At 44.5% G+C, this 25,378-nt stretch overlaps 1 protein-coding gene across 18 annotated transcripts in view; it reads left to right on the top strand.

The window, feature by feature from the left end:
- The window catches only part of COL13A1 (collagen type XIII alpha 1 chain), a 225,864-nt gene that overhangs the window by 146,715 nt on the left and 53,771 nt on the right, over positions 1–25,378 (top strand). For 12 of the 18 annotated variants that reach the window (XM_072628736.1, XM_072628734.1, XM_072628730.1 and 9 more), the window contains 14 exons: positions 2,663–2,707; positions 3,480–3,512; positions 7,830–7,883; positions 10,828–10,914; positions 11,739–11,792; positions 12,570–12,614; positions 13,227–13,295; positions 15,696–15,719; positions 17,152–17,214; positions 17,795–17,839; positions 18,172–18,315; positions 20,018–20,116; positions 21,572–21,616; positions 23,337–23,378. In XM_072628736.1, the coding sequence (XP_072484837.1) occupies positions 2,663–2,707; positions 3,480–3,512; positions 7,830–7,883; positions 10,828–10,914; positions 11,739–11,792; positions 12,570–12,614; positions 13,227–13,295; positions 15,696–15,719; positions 17,152–17,214; positions 17,795–17,839; positions 18,172–18,315; positions 20,018–20,116; positions 21,572–21,616; positions 23,337–23,378 (849 nt within the window). The remainder of the gene's footprint in view (positions 1–2,662; positions 2,708–3,479; positions 3,513–7,829; positions 7,884–10,827; positions 10,915–11,738; positions 11,793–12,569; positions 12,615–13,226; positions 13,296–15,695; positions 15,720–17,151; positions 17,215–17,794; positions 17,840–18,171; positions 18,316–20,017; positions 20,117–21,571; positions 21,617–23,336; positions 23,379–25,378) is intronic. The other 6 variants (XM_072628741.1, XM_072628744.1, XM_072628735.1 and 3 more) reach the window with 5 other exon arrangements.

Raw genomic sequence — 25,378 nt, 5'->3', positions numbered from 1 at the left:
AAGGGCCTCAAACACCATTCCAAAGCATTTGTATTTTATTGTTGTTCCAGTTGTATCCAACTCTTTGTGACTCCTTTGGGGGTTTTCTCAGCAAAGATCCTGAAGGGGTTTGACATCTCCTTCTCCAGTTCATTTTACAGATGGGGAAAATGAGGCAAACAGGAGGAAGTGACTTTCCCATGATCACCCAACTAGGAAGTGGCTGAGGCTGGATTTGGACTCATGAAGTTACCTCTTCCTGATTCCAGGCCCGGTGCTCTATCTCCTGCACTATAGGTGAGAGATAATAGTGAGCCACTGAAGATTTTTAAGGGAGGAAACATCATGGTCACACCTGTGCTTTAGGCAGATTATTTCTAATACACATTATTTTGGAAGAAGGAAGAATTTTTGGAGGCAAGCAGAGTCAAGCTGGGAAACCTCCCTCCTTCCCACAGTGGTCTAGAGGGGATTTTGAAATGTGGTTTAGAGGAACTTGGTCATTTCCAGAAGGAGAGGCAAGTAGGGGTGAAGAGGTCATTGAGACTCCATGAAAGCTATTTGGGGGTCTTGCTTTACCTCCTCCCATAGACCCTGCTGACCTTGTCATTGTCTTGAGGGGAGGTGAAGGGGAGAGGAGGCAGGGACTCAGGGAGGGCCACAGGAAATAGCTGCAAAAGCACTTCAGGAAACAGGCAGTAATGACAGGTCCATTGGCTTAGCCCACAGTTCTCAAATTGGGGGTCAGGCCCTGGGGGGCTTCCTACCCAAAGAATGGTGACCTTGTTCTGCTGTATTCCTCTCCTGGCTGAACTACTGATAGACAAGGAGTCAACTTCAGTGCCAGACCGGATGTGAAGACCAAAGGAAATTGACTGCTTGTCTGGGAGAAGTACAGATACAGATAAATACAAGTATCTTGGGAGTAGGGAGGGCACTGGCCATGGCTTCATGGAGGAGGTTTCATGAAGAGGGAGGGCTTTCCTGGCGTGGTGGGCAGTTGGTTTAAAGGCAAGATGAGAGACGGGATGTTATAGATGAGCAACAGAAGATTTGAATGGACAATAGAGTTGATGAAGGGGAAAGATGGAAAGAAAAGCCAGAGCCAGATGGTGCTTTAGGTGCCAAGCTGAAGAATTTGTATCTTACCCTAAGGACAGTAGGGAAGCATTGTAGTGTCTTGAGCTGGAGAGTGGCATGGTCAGATTCTGGTTTCCTAATCTGCAAAATGGGTAGAAGAATGGGTTTGTTGTAAGAATTCAATGCATGGAAACGTTGAGCTACTGTCACCTGCTCATCTCCATCTTGTCCTCCACTGCTACTTTTTTCTCCTGTTCAACAAAAAAAAATAATTGGTGATAATTGTACAGTAGGAGATCAATGACTGCATTTGGAGAAAAGAGGACTTCTGTCAATTGCCAGAAGGGGTCCTCCCCCTCTCTGGACCTCAGTTTCCCCATCTGTAAAATTACTATAATCTCTCCAGCTTAGAAATTATCCCCTCAGAAAAGGAAAACTGATTCTATCTCTTCCCCTAATTGACATCAGAGCAATCCTACCACTTTTAAAAAATTGGTAGGTGATGAAGGGGATGTGGAAGGAATTGGAAGCCTCTACCAAGTTGACTGGGCAAGCTCCCATGATATGAGTCAAATCAGTCAAAAAGCATTTATTAAGTCAGTGGGGGCACAGAGGGCAGAGGGGGAGCTGCCAGGATGACTCATCCCTCCCCCCAACCCTGGGGAAATGCAGGTGGCCCTGTAGACCCCTGGACAAATGCCCAGATATTCAGATGCCCTGTGGGATGGACCAGCCTGCAAGAGCCTTCAGGCAATAAGATAAAACTGTTGTTGCCTAGTTCCAGCAACTCGGTAGTGGGTTTGGAATGGGAGATCTTGAGTTCAAATTCTGATCATACTAGCTGGGTTTTCCAAACTTGTTTTCTCATCTGTACAGTGGGCATTCTAATACCTGCCCCAGCTTCTTAGCATTTTGTTTTTGTAAGGATAGTCCTTTTTAAAACTGACAGCACCATGGTGGTTTGAAGGAGGGCTTACTTGGTGTTTGGGGACATTAAATTTCCAGGAAATTTGTAGGATAAGCAGCTTGCCTCAGTCTCCTGCCCCTCCCCCTTCTTGGTATAGTGGAAAGAATGCTCTGTCCTTTGCTCTTCTGAGCCTCAGTTTCCTCATCTGTAAAATGAAGGGGTTAGACTGGATTGGCATCTGAGGTCCTTCCAGCTCTGAATCTAAGGCCCTAGATTCATTCCTCTTCTTCCTCCTACAGACTGTGCTGTAATCCACTCCTGAAAGTGGATCTGGGGCCTGACAAGACCCTCGACCACACACAGTGGAAAGTTTCTTGGGATCTGGCATTGAATTTTGGTTTCAGTTCTTCCTAGCTTTGTCACCTCTGAGCCTCAACTTACTCCCCTGTAAAGTGGGTATAATAACACTTGCCCATCCTGTGTTGCAGGCCAAGAGGAAAGTGCTCTGCAGTCTTGTCTCCATAGAAATGTGAATTCTTCTTAAGATCATGGTGTGTGTGAGGGACTGGCCCTGGCTGTCTCTGGCAAAAATGCTCTTGACTTGTCCTGGTCAGGGCCTCACACTGATGCTGGTGGACCTTGGTGCCCAATGCCCATGCCTCTATTCTCACTCTTGTTTCTCGTTTCTTACTTCAGGGGGAGAGGGGCATGCCCGGGATGCCAGGAAGGCCTGGACCTAAGGTATCTTTCAGGAGAATGGAGTGAGCTCTGCTGATTTCCCTGCATTTTTTCTCTCTCTCCCTCACTACCTGATCCCTGCTTTGATCCTAACTTGCTGTGTATGTTCTTGGGCAGGTTACTTTCTCATCTCTGTGCCTCAGTTTCCTCATCTGAAAAATAGACATAATAGTAACTATAGTGTCTCCCTCCATAGTATTGTGAGGAAATCACCTCCTATGCCCCGAAGCCTGCTAGAAAAGAGTTAGTCATTCTTATCTCTTCCTCAGAGCCCTCTCCCTGAAGGCTTCACCTTGCTCTCATCCCCCTCCCTTGACCTCTAAGGAGATCCCCAAAGATCTGGCTTGCTCATTTTTCCTAGCCTTCTCTTGGTCTTTCCTTTTTTTCAATCCCAGAGTCCCAGGTAACTTGTCTAAGAAGGAGCTGGTAGCTTTCTGGTTAACTACTCATCTTCTCTCTTTTGCCCTGACTCCCTCACTGGGATTCCCTGAGAACTGAGAGAATCCCCCTCCCCCAGACTCTATGGATCCTCCCCAGAAACCTTGCCTGGCTTTTCTGTATGGTACTCCCTTCCCCCCTCAGTGGACCCCATGGGGAACCCAGCCTTGCCCCCCACCTTGACCCACTGCGGGAAGGGCAGACTGCCTGGGTAGCCAGCTTTGGGAAACCAGAAGAGACAGGGCTCCAAGAGGCATATGCATGGTGTGAATGTTCTGCATTCTCATTTGTCTTTCTTCCTCCTCCCACAAATGTTCTTGTCTTTTCTCTCTGTCAGGGGGCTCCAGGGACAACTGCCTTGGGGATGAAGGTCAGTTTGACTTTAAAACTTCATCTGGGAGGGGTAAGACCAGAGACAGTGCTAGGACAGGGTGGTCAAGGGCCCTTGAAGATCTGAATGAACTCAAATTCCAGTCCCTTACTTCCTAGGTGACCTTTGGCTTTCCCATGTTCCCTTTCTCTGCCACAGTTTCCTCATCAGTTAAATGGGAATGATAATACTTGTTTTACCAGCCTCCCAGGCTGGCTGAGGAGGAAGCACACTGCAGTTAGGGGGCACCGCAGTGCACAAAACGCTGGTCCTGGAGGCAGGAAGACCAGAGTTCAAATCCAGCCTTAGAAAGATGACGCTGAGCAAGTCACTTAACTTTTCTGCCTCAGTATTTTCATCTGTAAAAATGGGCTTAATAATAGCACCTACTTCTCAAAGTTGTTGTGAGCATCAAATGAGATAATATTTGTAAATGCTATCGTCGTTATTCAGTAATTTCAGTCATGTCTGACTGTCACCCTGTTTGGGATCTTCTTGGTGGAGATACTGGAGTGGTTTGCCATTTCCTTCTCCAGCTCATTTGACAGACAAGGAAACTGAGACAAACAGGGGGAAGTGACTTGCCCAGGGTCACACAGTCAGATCTGAACTCAAGAGGATGATAGTGAGCACTCGTGCCTTAAGGTTTTCCAAATATTTCCGTATGTTCCCTCATTTCATATAAATTGATCCAAATAGGCCCTGTACCTCCTCTTTTCCTTCATACATACCTTCTCCTCTCTAATTCAGCTGACTCACAGCCAGGCTAGAACCACCCCAGGCCTCCTCTTGGTACTGAAAAAGGGGGCACTGCTGCATGTGGGGATCAGAGGACACGGATTGAAATTCTGGCTTTGCTACTCACTGTGTGTGGGAATTGGCACCAGTTGCTTTGCTTTGTGTGATTGAGATTCTTCCTCTGTGTGATGAGAGAGGTGTGATGGGAAGATTTCAGCTGGCCATTCCAGCTCAAAATCTAGGATACTGTCATCTTCCTGCCCCTGCCAGAAGGACTGGAGATCCCCAAATAGGGAAAGAAATGAAAGGCCTCTGCCTCTGAATTTCTTTCCCTTTTTCCCTCCATTCCTTGTTTTCCCATCCTTCTTGATCACAGGGTGAGCCAGAGACTCCTGAAGCCAAGGTATTGCCATGGCTGGTTCAAGTTTCCCTGGCAGGGCTGCCCCCCCACTACTACAATTGCTCTGAACTTTCTTGTCCTTTCCAAATATCTGGGTGGGCACTGGTAGCAAAAGATTCCAGGTTCTGTAGCTCTAGACCTCCCCAGAAAAATACCTGGTGTTTGCTGCTGGGCAGCAGACACCCATTTTTCTACCTTGTCTTTTGCAAACCCTCTCTCTCTGCTCTCACAGTCACTGATCTGGCCACATGTGGCTTCTAGTGCATCATCCTGGTGGCTGATTCCTTCTTCCACTCCCGACTCAGGCCCTTCGTATAACCCTGCTGAGAGTAGCATTTGAGTAAAGAAACCCAAAATAATCCCAATTTCCCCTGGTCCAGTCTCCACTCTCTCTTGTCTTGGAACGACAAGACTCTTGGAGCCAGAGGACCTGGGTTTCAATTCAGCCTCAATACTGCCTGGGTATGACTTTGGACAAGTCAATGCCATTCTCCCAGACTTCGTTTCCTTTATTTCTGTAGAATGAGATGGTTGGATTAGATTGGAGGATGTCTGTGAGTGTGTGTGTATGTGTGTATATGTGTGCGTGTGTGTATGTGCATGTGTGTGTGTGTGTGTGTATGATGAATCTCTTTGGTGAAATCTGTAGGCCCCTTCTCAGAATTATGCCAATTATATTGAAATAAACATGTACTTTTTTTCCAGTCCAGGTTCACAGACCACTTGAAATCTATTCATAGATGCCTTGGGTGTCCATGGACCCCAAGTTAAGAAGCCCTATATTAGATTGTTTCTAAGGGACTTGGATTGAGTGTGGCATACTGAGAAGACTTTGCCCAGTTTGGGGATACCCTTCCTGCTTTAGATCACTGCCAAAACAGCCCTGGGTGGTCAGGGATCCAAAATACAGTGAGAACAAATCAACATGTAGAGTTAGACATATGGATCTTGGAACTGAAAGGGTCAGATGCAGGGGACAGTATCTGAATCAGAAACAGCTTCACATAACCCATTCACAAGCATTTCTTAGGACAAGATAAACACAGAATAGGATTTAAAGCTAAAATGGCCATTGAGATCATCTGGTCCCACAACTGTGTTGTTTATCCTTTGTTCTCAAACAAACTCATTTTACAAAAGAAGAAACTTAGACACAGAAAAAGGGAAGTGATTTGTTTAAGATCACACAGTGATCAACTGGAACACAGAGGCCCTGACTCCAAATGCAGTTTTCTGCACACTGTACTAAGCTCCAAGGTCCAAGAGGTCTTTCAATTTGCCATATCTGGTTGGTCTCTGTTTAGTTTTTCTGAATCCCATTCATCAGAAGAGCTCTTGCCCCCATCTACGTTGTTAGCCATGGAAATGGATTTTAGCAGGCTGCAGGCTCAATGAGTCATAGGATCACCACTGGACATCAGAAGAAACCTTAGAATCCAACCCCCTTTTAGAACTAGGGAAACTGAGGGCCAGAGGGTCAAGATCACATGGGGAGTAAGACTATGAGGTAGGATTCAAGCTCAGGGCTTCCTGACTTCAAGTCCAAAACAATATCCATTATTCCCACTTCCATCCTTCACTGCAAAACAAAAACAAATCCTAACATGACCTTTGATTACATAACTAAAGGCATAGTGTCCTCTATGAGGAAAAGGATAACATGCTGCCCTCCAGCTTAGTCAGACCACATCTGGAGGAAGGCGTTACATTATTTGGTGTCAGATGTTAGGAAGGACTTTGACAAAATAAGCCACATCCAGAAAAAGGGGACAAGTAAGAGGAAGGCAGGAAGGAAGGAAGGCAGGAAGGAAGGGAGGGAAGGAAAGACAGGGGAAAGAAGGACTAAGCACTTACTGCTACGAGGCAGGCACCATGCTAAGTGCTTTATGGTAACCAGCATAAAGAAAGACAATCTCTACCCTCAAGGAGCCTACCTTCTAACTGGGGAAGACTACACACAAAAGGGAAGTGAAAAACCAAGGAGGGAAGGGAGTAATCGGTTGGAGGAACCAGGGTTGTTTAAGACAGAAAAAAAAAAAAAGACCCAAGTGGATGCAACAACTGCCTTCAAATATTTGAAAATCTGTGTAGGAGAGAAAAGATGGCACGACTTCAGCTTGATCCTGAGGGTAGAAATGAGAACCACGGATGGTTACTGAAGAGAGGAAGACTTAGACTTAGTGTTAGTTAACAGCATGGGCAGCAGCTGGAGGTCTCATTTTCCATCACTGGGGGTTGTCCAACAGAGGCTGGCTGATCTCTTACGGGAGACTGTAGAGAATTACTGCTAAACTAGTGGGCTTGGACCAGATGACTTCTGAGGTCCTCCAGCTTTGAGATGCTGTGCTTCCTTGAGTCCTTGGAGCACAGGGTGGGCCATTTTTTCTGTCCTGTCATCAGTGACTCTCTCTTTCTTGCCTTGCCTCAAAGGGAGAGTTTGGAGCTGCGGGAATGCCAGGGCCCCTAGGTTTGCCAGGAAAGAGAGGGCAGAGGGTAGGATACTGTGTGTGGCTCCTTCCCTTCTGTGTGTGCCTCCCTTCCCACCCACATTGGACTTGGATGTGACCTCCATGTGTGTGCATGCAGCCCCAGGAAGGGGAAGTGAGAGACAAGTTTGACAAAAGCTCCCAAGTGCTGACAACAGAGATGCCCTACGTGTCGCTGCTTAGCATTACCTGACTTCCTTATGAGCTATTTATTGTCAAGGGGAAATCAGAAGGCAGGAGGAAACGGTGTGTCCTTCCGTGCCCTCGGACACTGCCATCCACGGTCTCCCTCTCTCCCCTCCTTGTGTCTCTCTCAGATGTGCATAAGGCAATCCGTTTTCATTGATGACCTTTGCCATTTTAGAGGTAGAGGGGCTAAGAAATTTACTTTGGGCAGGCATGGGAGAGAATGGGGAGAAATCCGTGAGTGTGGTGGGTTTTACTGGCAATGTAGAGCAGTGGAAATATGAAATGTAGACGACCTGGGTTTCTAGTTGTACAACCATGGATAAGGAATGGCATGGCTCGGCTGGTAGTCAGAGGCCAAAGGCCAACTCAGAACAACAGAGGCAGAGGTTAGAGGATGAGTCTGTAGAGGCTTCTGGAGAGAAAAAGACAAATCCTTCAGGAGGAATCTCTGGGTATAATGATGCCTTCCTTTGACCTCCTAACCCACCTGCATTTCTTCTCTAGGGTGAAAAGGGGAGCGCTGGCAGCCCGGGCCTGCCTGGATTCCTGGGCCAGAAGGTCTGTAATAGCTTCTGATGGGTGGGTTCTTGCCTAGCTCAGTGCTGGCAACAAGTAGGCACTTAATGCATGTCTGTTGATCACTTGGTTGATTGTTCATCAGCCCTGGGAGATGTGGACTTTATTGGGTGTTCTGCCAGGTTGAGAGGGCCAGGAGGGGGAGCTTCATTTTATAATCTGTTCAAAGAAGCAGAGAATAGCAGAGAATTGGGAAAACAATTTAATTCAACAAGCTTTTATTAAATACTACGTGTCAAGCCTTGTCTTGGGCCCTGGGGATGCAACAATGAAAAAAATCATTCAGTCATTAATAAGTATTTATTAAGTGCGTGCTTAAGTCCTCCAGGCACCATGCTAGGGATAGAGATATAATAAATAAAACAATCTCTGCTCTGAAGGAACTTCTGTTCTCATGGGAGAGACAACAAATGCACATATAAGTATATAGAGAACAAACATGAAAAGAAGGAATACAAAATAATTAGATGCCAGCCAAGTAAGGAAGAAGAACCTGGAGGTGGGGAAGCAGGATCAGCAGGTCCTCGGGCTGAGCCCTGAAGGAAGAGAGGGATTCCTTGAGGTGAGAACAGGCACACTCAGACATGGAGGGCAGTCAGAAAAAAAATTAGAGACAGGAGATGGCATATGTACCATTCATGAGGAGTAGATCTAATGTGCCTAGATCACAGTTTGGGAGGGGGAATAATGTATAATGAGATGAGAAACCTGGGGGACCAGGGTGTGAAGAGCTCTCAGAACTAAACATGGATGACTCCTGCAGCTGAAAGGAATCTTGAATGGATAGATAGACAGACAGACAGACAGACAGACAGACAGACAGATAGATAGATAGATAGATAGATAATTAGAGAGATAGAAATGAATGGATGGATAGGTGGATAAATAGATAGGTAGATGTATGTGTGTGCATATGTTTATACATGTGTGTGTATGTGTGTACATTGTCCATGTGTATATACGTGTGTGCATATGTGTTTACGTGTGTGCGAGTGTGCATGTTTGTGCATGTATGCGTGTGTGCATGTGTGCGTGTATGTTTATACATATGTGTGTATACATGTGTTTGTGCATACATGCGTTTTGGGGAGGAGCCACTGTAGTTTACTGCATATCGTCATATCTTTGCTTAAGGAAAATCACTTTGGTAACTGTGTCAGCATGGGGGGAATAGTTAGAGACTGAGGCACAAAAACCCACTCTGGCTTCTATTGCAATAATCTAGGCATAAAGCGATGAGAACCTAAACTAAAATCATAGCCATGGGATTAGGGAGGAGAGTTGGATGCAAAAGATGCTATAAAGGTAGAAACAGCAAGATTTAGCAAATATTTAAATATATGAGTTGAAGAAGGATGAGGAGTCTGGGATAACTTTAAGGTTGTAAATCTTTGAGACTAGAAGATTTGTGATGCCTTTGACAAAATAGTTGGGGTTTGGAAGAGGGGAGAGTTTGTATTGAGTTCTGCTTTGGGCATGTGGAGCTGTTCAACAGGCAGTTGATGTGGGACTGAAGTTCAGGGGAGAGACTAGGACTGGAGATATAGATATATACACATATGTGTATGTAAAAGTATGTATTTGTATAGAGATAGATAGATAGACAATGGATAGGTAGATAGAAGATAGATGGGTGGATGGATGGATAGATGACAGACAAAAGGATGGGTAAATGATAAGATAGATAGATAGATAGATAGATAGATAGATAGATAGATAGATGATTGATAGATAGATACCTAGATACCTAGATACATAGATAAGAGGTGATCATTATATCCATGGAATCTGATGAGGCCACAGAGATTGAGGAGAAATAAGAGAAGGGGGCCCAGGACAGAATCTTGGGGAGCACCTGTGGTTACAGAGAGTATGATATCAATGAAGAGCCAGCAAAGGAGACTGAGGAGAGGTCAGACAGGTGGAAGAACTAGAAAAGAGAAATATCATAAAACGCCAGAGGAGAGAGCATTCAGATGGAGAGGGTGATCAACAGTGTTAAATGCAGCAGAGATCGGACAGGATGAAGACTGAGAAAATGCCATAAGACTTGGTGATTAAAATATCAATTATTAAGTGAAGGTGATAAAAAATACAACACAACCCAGTTCCTGCCCTTATACCCTAATGAAGAGGACTGGCCATGTGTGCAGATGAGCATAATACAGGGTAGAAGGTAGGCAAAGGAAACATCAAGGTGGAAAATTTGAGGAAGAACTGAGGGAGGAGGGATTCCTTTCTGCTACAGGAATCAGGGAGGAGGCACCCATAACTGAGGTCATGCCAGAGCTGGGCACTGAGGGGGAAAAAGATTTCAACAGAGAGAGAAAGGGAATGTCTTCCTGCTGTGGAGAAGGTACAGAAGCACAAAGATGGGAGAGGAAGTCTGAGGCTGAGGAATGGTGAATAGAATAATTTGTGTGGGAGATAAAATATATAAATGGGAGAAATTTGAAACAAGGTGGATAAAGTCAGTGTATAAAATTCCAGATTGATAAGTCTGAATTTTAGCTTAGAGGTTATGGGGAAACACTGAAGGGTTCTGAGGAAAAGAAAGATGATCAGAAAATTTAGAAACGTGTGGGGATTGTGGGCAGATCCCTGCTGGATGCGGGTTTTCCAAGCTCACGGAGAAATCTGTAGCCACTTCCTGGTTTAACTGTTGTAGACCCACCTTCGGATGAGTATCTCTTCCACCCTGTTTCTTCACTCCCCAGCTGCTTATTGCTCTCTCAAATTCTCCCTCCCTGCAGCCGCACATGCTAAGGACACAATCCTGGCATCCGAGAAAGAGCCCATGCTCTTGGACTAGAGGGCATTGTTCTCCTCACGCCCTTTCCTCCCTGCCCTCCCCCTCCATCCTCTGCCCCCTCATCCTCCTCTAACATTCTCTGCACCAGCAATGATAATTCTGCGTCTTCAACAGGGAGAGAAAGGAGATACAGGCAATGCCATTGGAGGAGGCCGAGGGGAGCCGGGGGCCCCGGGGATACCGGGGCTGCCAGGACCAAAGGTGAGTTTTCCCATGATGAACTGAACTCAAAGAAAGGGCAGTTTTCCCTTAGAGAGACTACCCTTTCCTCTCCCACTGTCCCTGGCCTTTTCTCAATAAATGCTACAATCTGAGACATGCAAAGACCCTGAAAGCTTTTCCAGTTAGAGTAGTTTCTTTTAGAGAACTGTACAATTCCACTGGCAGAAGAAACCTTAGACATCATTTGGTCCAGTTCTTTCATTTCACAAAAAAGGAAACTGAGGCCCAGAAAGGAGAAATGAGGTGCCTAAGATAAAACCTGCATTGCGTCCCTCAGTCGCTCAGACCAATGTTTTATTACCCGGAGGGTCAGTTTCTTTCTTGTCATCCATTCATTCAGCAAGTATTTATGTAGCATTTATTTTGTCCAGGCCAATATGCCAGGTGCTGAAGTCAGTAATTGAGGTGAGGGGTGGTCCCTTCTCTTATGGTACTTAAGAGCATCATAGGAGAGAGGCAAACACAAGAAAACCAGAATGCATTCTGTAAGGTGGTGTTAAAGAGTAGGAAGACTGCCGGGCTTTGAGTCAGGAAGACCTGGATTCAAATCCCACCTCATCACTTACTAGCTATGTGACTCTGGGGAAGTCACTGTAACCTCTCTGTGCCTCACTTTCCTCATCTGTAAAATGAGGGGGTAGGACCAGATTGCCTCTAACATCTCTTGCAGCTCTAAATCTATGAACTTCTCAGTTTATGCATAAAAGAACTTTCCCTGAACCTAAACCAAGGATATCCCTCCCACTTAGCACCCTAAGCTACTCTGCCTCCTCTTACAATATTTATTCTTATTTTTTTTCCAGGGAGAAGCTGGCACCAGTGGCCAGACTGGGCCCCCTGGGAGGCAAGGAGACAAGGTACAGAGGATTCTGGGAAGTCTCATTAGGTGGTCATCTGAGGGATGCTAGGGTGGGGAGGGGAAGATCTCTTTGCTACCTCTAAGACCTAGGCCAAAGGTGAAGGCCCTAGACTTGGGCCTTTCCCCTCTTAGGACAGTTCTATATGGCTTACCAAAGATTACAGACCTCACGGAATCGTTGGGTTTGCCAAATGATACCATGGGTAGAAAACATTGAAATCTGAGTTTTTATCAACGCGATTCTTGCTTCATTGGTGAAGCAATCTTTCAGCCTCACTGGTGTTAGACTGTTTGATGAGTTGGTTTGAATTTGGGGTTTGTTTTCGTTTGGGGGGAGGCAGTATTTTGGTCCAGACCTGTGATTTAGTAGTAAGGAGGATTCTTGGTGAGGAAATTCCCCTCAACAATGCCCATTCTCTGAATCTAGTGTTGTAAAGATTTGGCTGGGGCACTAGCAGTTTAAGTGACTTGCCCAGGGTCACACAGCTAGTGTGCATCAGAGGCAGGAAGCATCTTTTGGCATATTGAACCTTCACAAAGGCATCCACCTGACTGTCACCCAGTCAGGGGCCTGGAGAAGGAAACCCTTGCCTTCCCATCTTACAGATAAATCCCAGGCTCATGGCGGTAAAATATCCCCTATAATGTTCTAGGACATCAACGGCACAGCTAGGACTGACCCTCTGGCACCCCCTGATGCTCTTACCCTGTGGATGAGGCAGCTCTCTGGTGCCCCTCTATTCATGGGTTTCACTCTGCTTTGCTTGTGTTATAGGGAGAAATTGGAGCTCCTGGAGAACAGGGACCTGCTGGCCCAAAGGTGAGGACATCTTCCAGAAATAGCTTCCTGCAGGGGACTCTCAGCCCCCATGATGCCCAACTACTTTAAGATGCTGGGCTAGAGACAGAAGGCATAGGAAGGACAAGAAGATCTAGGCTGCTTGGTCTTGGTGTCCACTTGCAGAATCCTCTTGGGAGGCTCCAAAATTCCCTCACAGGAGCCTCACTGAGGGTTCTAGAATGCCCCAGCAGAATGCTCTCTGGAGCCTGTCTGAGAGTTCCAAACTTCCCTGGTAGCAGCCTCTGGGGCCTCTAGAATTCCCTTGAGGGATCCTCTCTGGAGGCTCCAGAATTTCCTTCTATAAGCCTTGGGGGGGCTCCAGAATCCGCTCATAGAATCTTCTTGGTGGCTCTAGAATCCCCTTGAGGGCACCTCTTGTCTCCCAGGGTGGAACAGGAAATTCCTGGTCACATCATTTGTCTTGCCAGTTTGGCTTGATCCAAAGTCTATCATGATATAAAAGCTCCATAAAACACTGTCCCTGGTGCTCAGCTCAAGTGCCTGAAGGCAGTTCCGTTCTTAGGTCCCATGTGTGAAGACCAATGCTGGACAGCTCCAGACATCTTGATCAGGGTCCAATTTGTCTTCCAGGGTGCCAAGGGGGAGCCAGGCAAAGGAGAAATGGTGGATTACAATGGAAACATCAATGAAGCTCTCCAGGTGAGAAGTCTACTTGGCAGCTCTATCCAGAGTCTCTGTTTCTGGTCCTCTCCCCTCCTCAGCCACGTGGACTCTCTGCTTCCCTTGACCACTGTAGTCCAAAGCTCCTCACCTTGCCTAGTCTAAGAGGTGCCAAGGGGGAAGCCCAGAGGGAGAGGTCATGGCTCTGGAAACCATTCTGGTCGTCATGGCAGTCTGCAAAAGAAAAAGACCAACAAGGAACAGTTTAGCCAGGACATTTTCACAGCTTCCAGGCTATTAGGTCAGAGTTGCTAAGGACAGGAAGCCCCTGCTCTCCCCCTTCCTTCCCCATCAGAAGTGCCAAGGCTCCAAGTCATTGGACTGACTTGGGCAGTGTGGGAGGGGGGAGGTAGGGCACAGAGCCTTGGATTTCAGGTCAAAAGATCTGTGTTCAAGTCTTAGCTCTGCTGTTTACTATGTGGCTTAGGACACATCCTCTTTTTTTTATGGGCCTCAATTTCCTCCTCCATAAAATGGGGAGATTTGACAAGATGATCTCAATGTCCCAAGTGGTCTAGCTCACTCTGAATGCAACTGATCTATAGGCATTCCATCATATGGACAGAAGGGCAAAAATCAGGATTTCCTAGTGCCCAGTGGGCACTAAAACAAGGGGACCCTGTTTTCTTTGGTACAGGGTGACTGGTATATGCCAGAGGCAGTGCTAGCAAGGCCTGTAACTTTTCTTTAAAAGATATGAATTCTTTTATAAGAATAATTCTTTTGTAAAACAGTCACTCCTCTAATTTATAGTGTGCTAGAAAGAACACATGCTTTAGAATTAGAAGGTCCAAGTTCAAGTCCCCTCCCTGCTGCTTATACCTCAATGACTTTGGACAAAGTCAGAAAGTCCAAAGTCATGGGCCTCAGTCTCCTCATCCATAAAAATGAAAAGATTGGATTTGATGATCCCTCAGGTGCTTTCCAAATCTTAGGACCATTTTTGTAGGCCCAGACTTTCCTTTACTGGGTTGGCTTAAAGGCAGGGCATCTGTACCTCAAAATCTGAGTTCTGAAAGAAGGGAAAGAGAAGAGGTAGAATGGTGGGTGACCAAAAGCATTAAGAAATTCTTTCCTCCTTTTATGAGATGGGCCAAAAGCTCGCCAACACTGCCATGCACACTGACTCACCTTTTGTACTGATAGACACTTTTTCTCAAAGAAGATCTGGGTTCAAATCCCACCTCTGACTATTATCATTTGTATTAGCTTAGTCAAGTCACTTAACTTCTCTGACAGTGTTTCATCATATGTAAAATGAGGGGATTGGAAGAAGTGAGCCTTGAGATGCCTCTTCATAGCTTGTATTCTCTCTCTCTCTCTCTCTGTCTCTGTCTCTCTCTCTCTCTCTCTCTCTCTCTCTCTCTCTCTCTCCATCTCTATTTCTCTCTCTGTCTCTGTCTGTCTGTCTGTCACACACACACACACACACACACACACATCTTATCTCAAATCAAAGAACCCATCAATGCTTAAGCTCTATACCCCCTTGGTAACCAAGCTTCCAGTCTCTAGTCCCCTCAGTACCTGTACCCAGCTCCTCCATACTGACTTCCTTGATGAATGCCAGCATCAGGGAAACAAATCCTGATACTTTCCCTTATAGCCCCTAATTGTGGTGGAAGGGATAAAGAGAATCATATTTTAAATTTCATTATCAACTAACAAGCATTCATTTCTTTTCTCTTTCCCATCTCCCCTCCACCAAATGAACAAAGAAAAGGAAAAAAACATTAAACCTTGGAATTAGGCTCCAGCATAGTCAAACAAGCAATGTGAAGGCACACATGGACCATGGTCAAAAATATAGAATGAGAATCGTTCTTGTCATGGGCCACTGTGCCAGCTGCTTTGATTCCAGTAGCATATGTAATCTTCATGTCCAACAAAAGGAGGCTGGCATTGGCATTTGGAGGACTCTGACAAAAACCCAAAGGGTTTGGGGAAGGGGTGCTTCATATAGAAGAGCTACACGTGACGGACAGAATGCTAGATTTGGAGTCAGGGGACCCACTTCTGACACTGACTATAGGACTCAGGGCAAGTCTTAAATACTCTAAGTTTCAGTTTCCTCATCTGTAAAATGAGGGGCTAGATGCCCTCTGAGGTTGCATCCAGCTTTGGATCAATGATTCTGTGACCATTAAGATTATTGAATAAAGGGTAAAATATTCCCATTTATGACTGCTTAGGAAACATCTCATATCTCTATCCTTAAGTCTTCATATGGAGGTAGTCCAGACCCATCCCCCATTATCACCCAAACCAACCTAAGAAATTCTGCCCCTTGTCCCACCAGCAGGAGTGTTGTGATTGGCTATGTTTCTCAAATGAGTATTGATTTGCAAAACTGTTGACTTTGTGATGGTTGCCTTGCAGGAGATCCGCACATTGGCCTTGATGGTGAGTGCCCATTCTTTGCTATCTCTTTGTCCTTGGATGGGCCAAGATGTCCAGAGGTTGACTCGGGGAGCAAGATCTGGCACTCATGACTTCTTCTCACCTTTAGAAAGCTGGAACTAGTTTGGAGGGAGAGGAAGGTGACACTCGGTTGATGAAATAGTGATGGGTGGGCAACTCAAGTACAAGAAGGGGACAGGAAAATGTGATCGTAAGACCAGGAGTCAAGAAGGTTGCCTCCAAGGCTATGGCCATGATCTACCCTACCAAGTGTTCCATGGACATATTGCTTAATGGTCCCTGTCAGACTCTCATGTTTGGAGAGATGATGAAGGCCAGGGTGCTGCTACTATGTACATCAGGAGATCGTTATCTTTCTTTTTATTACTGGTTCCCATAAAAATTAATTCCAAGCATCATGTTTTTCTGTAAAATGAAGGGGAGAGGGGCAAAGAGGAAGAGGAAAGGAGATGAGTGAACTCCATGATCTCTGAGACCCCTCTCATCTCTGACTTTATAGAGCTTAAAGGAGAGAAGTTACCCTTGCTAACTTGGAGAAAGATGATGTGGTAAAGGAGAAGTCCCAGCCTCAGAATATCTGTAGCAACATCCCATGACTCTCTCTTTTCTGTATGGTCACATTTAGCCTTAGTTCTGAGTTCTAGAGCCTAGGAGGGAAGGAGGGAAGGAAGGAAGGAAGGAAAGATGGAAGAAAGGAAGGAGGAAAGGAAGGAAGGAAGGAAGGAAGGAAGGAAGGAAGGAAGGAAGGAAGGAAGGAAGGAAGGAAGGAAGGAAGGAAAGGAGGAAGGAAGGAGAGAGAGAGAAGAAGGGAAGAGAGAGGGAGGAAGGGAGGGGAGGAAGAAAGACAAAATCCAATTAACTTGAATGCACTCTGATTTTTTTCAGTGCATCTATGCTACATTAACAGCTGTGATATAATGGAAGGAATATCAGATTTAAAGTCAGAATATTTGGTTTCCAATCCCAGGTGTTGTCACCTGTGTGGCCATGGGCAAATCATATCATTTCAATGGGCCTCGCTGTCTCTGCTACACAATGGGGAAAGTAGTAGACTAAATGACCTCTAGGACTTTTCCAGCTCTATTATGATCTCATGATACTGTATGACCTTGCTCATTTAGCCTCCCTAGGTCAAAGTTTTTTCATCTCTAAAATGATGGGTTTAGACTAGCTGACCTCTGAGACCCTTTCTAGCTATAAATCAGGGAGGCCACATAGTGATCATTAAGTATCTGTTGACTGATGGAGTGACAAAGACCAATGGTCAGGTGGAAAGAACCTTATGATTCTTCTATCTGGTATTAAATAATATGAATTCAGATATTTTCTACAGTACTTCACATAGTAGAATAGAATTCACCTTTCTTTGGTTCAACTAAAGATCCTACTTCAAGATCCATCTTTTTCCCCACAGGGACCTCCTGGACTCCCAGGGCAAACGGGCCCCCCAGGAGCTCCTGGTATACCAGGACAAAAGGTAAAGCATTTCTCCAGTTCTGGGGGAAATCCATCAAAAATTCCAGAAACCTCAGAATATCCTTAACTGCAGCCACCTTTCTTCTCTTGTTCCATGCCTGTCCTATAATTCTCCCAGCTCCCACTCCACCCCCAGCCCTCCCACGTATGGCCTATAATGTTCACCAATACCTGAAGTCCCTCATCAATCATTAGATAGTCATTTTCCTCCTTCTGTCCTTTCTACTATGTAATTCTTTCTTTTTGTCTTGATTCTCCTCTCATTCATATTCCCTTTGGATTTTAATTATATTCTTGTGGAATCTGAGATAAAATAGAGCTGCTTCAACTATAACCTTACAAATTAATCTCACAAACCACCCATCAGTTCACTTTTTCTCCCAGGGATGGGAGTAACCCAAGCCCCTCTTTAGGGAAACCTTTTAAACTTAGGATGTTATTCAAAATGGCAGCCCAGTCCAGTTCCCGACTTCACGGATCTATGGTGATTACTATCATGGGACACATGCCCTCATGTCACAATTTTAAAAAGAGTGGAAAAGTCTTTGAATAGACTGACTTCTTACTATTCTTTGCTTTAGGGGGAAATTGGTCTGCCAGGTCCTCCAGGACATGATGGGGAAAAGGTAAGAGCAGATCTCTAGATTCATACAATGGCTCCCTGGCAAACCACCAAAAATGACTTCTAACTTAAGGAGGCAAAGATAATTTGTGGAGCCAGACTCCCAGATGTGGATCTCAATTTGGAAGCTTGAGAAAAGGTTGATTAACCCCTCTCAGCCTCAGTTTCCTCATCTGTGAAGTGAGGATCACCAAAGCATCTGCTTCACAGAGTTATTGTGAGGATCCAGTGAAATAATACATGTAAAGTGCTTTGCAAACTTGAAAGTTCTACACGTGTGTTAAACTATTCTTTTCATTAATACACATAAGCAAGAGTTGCCTCTATTTGCTTTAGGGACCTCGAGGAAAATCAGGCGAGGTTGGGCCCCCTGGTCCCCAAGGGCCACAAGGAAAGGATGGACCTCCCGGGCTAAAAGGAGAAAAAGGAAATGTGGGGACACCTGGAGAGAAAGGGGAGGCAGGACAAGTTGGTTCCCCGGTAAGTTAAGAGCGATGATTGGTTACCCTCATTCTTCAGACACATACACACACACACACACACACACACACACACACACACCATTTACAAGTACATGCTTCTAGAGAAACACAGAAATATGACACAAAGTACCCTGAGGTTGTAGCCTGGAGACCTGTGTTCAGAGCGAAGCTCCGTCACTGGTCAGCTGAGCAATCTTAGGCTTCAGAAATCCAAGCCTCAGTTTCCCCATCTGTAAAATGGGGATAATAATAATATTCATATTACTTAGCTCAAAGGAAAGTGCTTTTTAAACCTCAAAGCTCTAAGTTTAAATGAAAGTTGTTGTGGTCAAAGCCAAGTGAACCCCTCACTTGCATTCTGTGGTGTTAAGTACTGTTCATGACCAACAATTTGAATCCAGAAATTAAAACCCCACTCCGAGATTTCTCCCTTTTGTGACCTTGTGCAAGTCACTTGACCTCTGTCTCAGTTTCCTCATCTGTAAAATGGGGATAATAATAGCACCTGTCTCCCAGGGCTGTTGTGAGAATCAAATGAGATAACATTTGTAAAGCACTTAGTGCAGTGCTGGTGTATTGTAGGTGCCTAATAAATTCTTGTTTCCTTCCTTTGAGATGGAAGTAATCTTAGAAACTAGAGGATTTGGAGCTAAAAGGGGCCTCAGAGACCTTCTAACTCAAACTTCACATTTTGCAGTTGAGGAAACTGAGATGCCAAGAGGGAAAGGGAGTAAGAGCAGAGGGAAGATTTGAATTCAGATCCTCCCTACATTATTTCTCTTCTACCACACTGCTTAGGCAGCTAGGGGGCACCATAGTGTACAAAGCACTGGGTCTGAATTCAGGAAGACCTCTCCCTGAGTTCAAATCCAGCTTCAGATACTTACAAGCTGGGTAAGTTACATAACCCTGTCTGCCTCAGTTTCCTCATCTATAAAATGAGCTGAAGGAAATGTCAAACCACTCCAGTATCTTTGCCAAGAAAACCCCAAATGGGGTCATGAAGAGTCAGACATAAGTGAAAAACAACTCAACAACCTCTGCTTTACTTCTCTAGCCAGACCAACCCTCTCTTTTGACAGATGCAGAAAATGAAGCCCAGAGACATAGCTTGACTTGCCTGAGACCACTCAGCAAACCCAGGGCCCCCACCTCCCAAACCCATTGCTCTTTCCATTGTCCCACACTGCCTCTAGGAAACTTAGCCATGCATCCATGAGCAGGTGGCTAATGGTATTACCCATTTAGTATTTAACGAAATAACTCTTCAGTGAAAAAAGTCTCAAAGTATGAAGCAAATGTGAGACATTGATATTGATGCCCTGGAAAGAGCACAGACTTTGGAGTCAGGAGACCTGGGTTCAAGTCCTGGATTTGCCATCTGCTCCTTGTGTGGCCTTTGGCCTAGCCTCTGAGATTCTTTCTGGCTCTGAGTCTGATGGCCCTCTCATTCATCCATATATCTTTGGGGCCTGAGGATAACTGAGCATACCTCAGAGAATAGGCATTGTTTTTACTTAATGTTGCAAGAAGTTGCCTGGGGTACTCCTTCCTCTCTGTGCCTTCATTTTTCCATCATGAATATGGACACACTCTTACCCCTAACAAGAAAGGGAACCATGAATGCATACCACAGAAGATCTTAGAGATAACCAACCCCAAACTTAACTAACTAACCCACCATCTTTGTCAATCTGTAGGGTCTTGATGGCCCCACTGGAGAGAAAGGAGAGCCAGGTGACCACGGGAGACCAGGAGTCGCAGGATTGCCCGGTCCAATTGGGCTTCCAGGATTTACAGTAAGAGGGTCCTACCATGAGGATGTCTTAAGGCAGGTGAAGATGGAGGGTATCACGGCTTCTGGGGCACTGCTGGCTGCTGCCAGAATCATGCCAATAAGCCAAGGACTACAACAAACCCCCATCCTTCAAGGAGAAGTTGGGAAGCAGCTCTCTGTGATGCTAACCACTAACTAGTACCTTCCACTTTGTGAGTTTCCATTCCTGCAGAAAATATTTCAAAGATCAGAAGGAGATTCCATCGGTAGCTCCCTAGAGATATACCATGCTGGCTTAGTTTCCTCTCTAAGGGATTCTCAGATTTCCCAGAATCATAGGGACAATGGGGGGAGTGGGGGTAGACAGAGAGCCAGGAAATCAGGAATCAGGAAAATAACCCAGGGTCAAGTCTTGGCACATATTGGCTGTGTGATCTTGGGCAAATTTCACTAAGATTACAAATTGCAGAACAGATGTTCCTGTGCTTTGGTAGAGGGAGTTTCCTGGAAGCTCCTGATGATAATGATGTCACAGGGTTAGCTGGGAGGGGTGGGAGTTAATCCTTTTTGGAAGTAGGCAGAAGATAAATGGAGTCTGAGAACTTGGGTTCTGACCCTGGGGCTCACTACCTGTGCAACCTTGAACCCTTGGGCAAGCTCCCTGGGCTTTAATTTCCTCATCTGTAAAATGAGGGGGCTAGAGTCAATGATTTCCATGGGCCTTCCCCCCTCTAAATCCTTGGAAGCAAAAGGCTGTCTAGTGCAAACACCTAAGACAAGAATCTTTCTAGAGAACTCCTGATAGATGATTATTTGAAAAATTATTACATATTTTAATTTAGTATTTTTATTTCATTTTTTCAGTTAACAAACTTATTTCCCTCCTATCTAGACCTTTTCATTAAAAAAAGAGAAAAACAAAATTCTTCTATCAAAAATACATAGTCAAGCAAAACTAATTGCCATATTGACCATGTCCAAAAAATGTGTCTCATTCTGTTTCTTGACTCTGTCACATTTCTCAGATAGATGGGTATTTGACCTCTGTTTGTATACAATCGGTAACAAGGACCTCCAGTCTCATGAGATAGCCCATTAAGTGGCTGGACAACTCTAAGGTTTAGGGAGGTGATTTTGTATACTGACCCAGCATTTACCACTTTTGACCTCCACTTCAAGGTCCTATGGTAGTTCTTTCATCTGGGACCACATAAAATAAGCTAGGCCTTCAAATTTCCCTCCCTCTTAATTTTCTATAGTTTAAATATCCCAGCTTCCTTCAACTAGTCCTCATGTCACACGAAGTCTCTCCTTGACCTCATCATCTTTATTTAGACAGACTCCAATCTGTCAAAGATTTGAGGTGTTTAATGAATGTGCACATAGCAGGCACCTTAATAAATGTTTATTAATTTAATTAAGTTGAATGTGGGCTCACACTGGCATAGGTATTCACACCAAGGTATTACATTCACAGGGAGAAAAAGGAGAACGTGGAGAGAAGGGTGACCCAGGAACAGAGGTAGGTAGGCTCTCTTCCTCTTCATTCATGAATGTGGAACTAATTTTCCTCACTATTGGACTCTGAGTATTCCACAAGGTACATCAACTCTCCCTGGTTTTGAAGGATGTTCTGTTATTTGATAAGAATGTAAGAGCTTCCCCTCCCAGGGAATCCCCATTGTCTATCCTAGGATTTGGTCCTTGACTAAGGTCCAAAGATTATTAGTGGAAGGATGTGGCTGCCCATTGTGACGTCACCCCTGAAGTTAGGGGTAGACAATATAGTTTACCACATCAACCCATTATGCTCTATTATCTGTTAATTTATCTGAAGCTTTTGTGCATGTGTGTGTATACGCACATATACATTTATGCAAGTAGACATGTACATATATGTACATACACAAATAAACATTCATACAAGTAAACATATGTGTATATGTGTGTATACACACATTCATACAAGTAAACATATGTACGCATGTGTGAGCATTCTTTAATACATTCATTTGGTACCATCATTGTAGGGTGGCAATAACTTTAGGTTCTGCAGGACTATGCCAGTAGAGATCATGGCAAGCTGGATGGATGTATGAGCCTAATGCATAGCCATGTGTCTAAAATTAATGGGCAGTCTCTCTAATTATGGAGAGGCTTATCACCAATGGTTTGCCCAACAGGTAAATTCATTTGGCCATCGTAACTCATTCTATCATCTCTAGAATCATGGAGGAGTTGGGATCTGTAAATGGAGAATGAACCCACTCCAATAAGACCATATCTTCTTAAACTATTTATATAACAAAGATACTCAAGTCTTTAGAAATAGACGTTTAAGTGCTTAGTTCCTTAAAAGAAAATTGTTAGAGCTAAAAAAGACTTTGGAAATCATCTCATCCAACCCAGAGGTGTGCTGGTAAATGTGTAACAGCTAGCTCTCCAAAAATGTATGACAACTTTTAAGTTAAATCTGCATTATGAACATTTTCTCCATCACTTTCCTAAGTCTAGACAACAAAACAATAAGTCAAGCTGTGTTTTGTAGCCATTTGTCAATTTCCAAGATGTAAATGATCACACTTAAAATGTAACAGTCAGCTCTCATGAACAGGTATGAGCTTGCTCTAGACCACCCTTGATCCAACTATCTTATTTTACAAATAAGGAAATTGGGCCCCAAAGAAAGGAAAGGACTTGTTCAAAGGTTACCCACTTAGTAAGAAGCAAAGTAAAGATTCAAACTCAAGGCAACTAGGTAATACAGTAGACAGAACATGGATCTTGGAGTCAGGAAGACCTGAGTTCAAATCCTGACTCAAATACTTATTAGCTGTGGGGCACTGGGCAAGTCACTTAACCTTTGTCTGCCTCAATTTCCTCATCTGTAAAAAGGGAACAATAATAGTCTTGACCTCCCAAGGTTTATTGCAAGGATAAGATGAGATTACAGTTTATAAAGCACTTAGCACAGTATCTGACACATAGTAGGCACTTAATACTTGGGGGGAGGGATGATGAATGTCCTCTGGACATTCTCCATTTTTCCCACATCTTTTTCCTCCTTCTTAACTTTGGAGTCCCAAGCCAGACCCGGTGCTTTACAGTGAACCCCACAGCTTTGGCTTTGAAAACCTCTTCTCATCCCATTATTCTATGACTTTGTAACAAAGCCTTCTGCTGCTTCAGAATTATTCAGTAAAATCTTTATTTTTCTGATATCTTCTTCTTTTGGCTTTCAGGTATCTGGACCACCAGGGCCCCAAGGCCCCCCAGGACCTGCAGTAAGTTCTTATTATTGATTTTGGGCTAGTGGATGATGGAGGCATTTCAATCCAACTATGGTCTCTATAATTCCATTGTCCTGGGTTGGTTATGACAACTCCCTTGGGTACCTTCCATCTTATTTCCCTCCAGAGAGGAAGGGTGTTGAAGTATAACTATATTCTGAGTGAGAAGAACTAAGCTTGAGTCCTGGTATGGTTACACAATTAGTTTGTGACTTTGAATAATCCCTTACCCTCTCCAGGCCTCTGTTTCTTCATCTGTAAAATGAGGTGATTGGAATAGGTGGTGTCTGGGGTCCTTTTCAGATATAAATTCCACAGTCCTGTAACTTTTCACATATACAAGTCATCTACCTGTCCTGCCACCTTTCCTTATTTATATTAGTGATCTGTTGTCCCTCGCCACTGCCCCAAGATATGTGTAAGCTCCTTTAGTGAAGGCACTACTTCTTTCCCCAGCACCTAGCACATATACTAGCACATAGTAGGTGCTTGATCAGTCTTTGTTTAATTGAATTGAATCTTAGTAACACTGAGAAGGCTTATCCTGAGTAAAGAACAACACTTTTTCAATGAAATGGGGAGCCATTAGCCCAGGATGTTGTGACATCTGGTGTACTGCCCTTCAGGACCCCATCTGTCAAGAATGGTGCCCAGTATTTACTTAACCCTTTGCTGTGAGGCATCTGATCCTCCCCTTCCTGTCTGTTTGCTCACATGCTAACAAGTTGGCGAAGACATCAGGATTAAAATAGAAAATGACCCATTTAAAACAAGGCCTGCTGGGTCGGTCTTTCCATGGTCATACTTCAAAGGATTTGTTTAAAGGGACCATATCCCAAGCCAATGAGCACTCTTGTGGAATTCATCACACTAATACAATCATCTGACCAACCACCCAAAAAGACAACAGAACTACAGTGTTCTTGCCAGGCTCTGCAAAATAAATCAATCAGCATGTATTGAGAAAAGGCACATGATGTGCCAGGCACTGGGGATACAAAGACAAGGTAAAACAGGGCTTGCCCTAAAGGACCTTGTACTGTATTGGAAGAAGTGGCTGGTATACAAATAGATGCATACACAGTAAATCAAGGTGGATTTTTTGTGAGAGAGAAGGTGCTGGTGGCTGTGAGATTAGAAGAGGGAAAGGAAAGAGAAGGGAAGGGAAGGACAGAAGGGAGGAAGAGAGAGAAAGAAAGGAATGGGAGAAAGAAAAGGAAGAAAGTGAAGGTGAGATAGGGTGGTCCAACCATGGTGGACAGCCCATACAAAAACACCGAGATGGGAGATGGAGCATATCATGACCTATGAGAAAGTCAGCTTGGCTAGACTCACTGTATCTAGCCAAGTAAAGTAATGCATAATAAGGTTGAAAAAGGAGATTGGGGCCAGGCTGTGAGGGGCTTTAAAAGCTAGACACAGAAGCTTATATTTGATACTAGAGGGAACATGAAACCAGTGGGATTTGTTGAGTACAAGAATGACATGATTATACTTAAACTTTCAGAAAGTCAGTTTGGCAGCTTTGTAAAGACTGAGTGAATTGTAGGGAGGAGAGACTTAAGGCTGAGACCAGTGAAAACTATTGCAACAGTCTAAGGGCCTGAACTGGGGGGCAACTGTTAGAAGATAGAAAGGAATGGGTGGAAGAGATACTGTGGAGGTAGAAGCAACAAGACTTGGCAATTGATTGAGTATGTGGGTGAAGAGTTAAGGTAAGAGAGAGGAGTCAAGGACAGTGTTCAGTGGTCTAAAAAGCATTTCTCAAATCACTTGATCCTCACAGGTAGGAAGCCAAGGTTCAGAGATTTTTTTTAAAAATAGTAATTACTGGCAGTCACATGGTTTGGCAAAATTAACAAAGGACGTTAGATCTCATTTGGACTTCACAGCAGCCCTATCTTATGGTATTATCCACATTTACTGGTGTGGAATCTGTGTCCTAGAGAGATTAAGAGATTTGGCCATGGCTAGTGAGCAGCAGGGCCAAGATC

Source organism: Notamacropus eugenii, chromosome 1, assembly GCF_028372415.1.
Source record: "Notamacropus eugenii isolate mMacEug1 chromosome 1, mMacEug1.pri_v2, whole genome shotgun sequence".
Classification (NCBI taxonomy): domain Eukaryota; kingdom Metazoa; phylum Chordata; class Mammalia; order Diprotodontia; family Macropodidae; genus Notamacropus; species Notamacropus eugenii.
The sequence above is the reverse complement of the archived record's forward strand: the minus strand, read 5'-3'. Positions and strand labels throughout refer to the sequence as shown.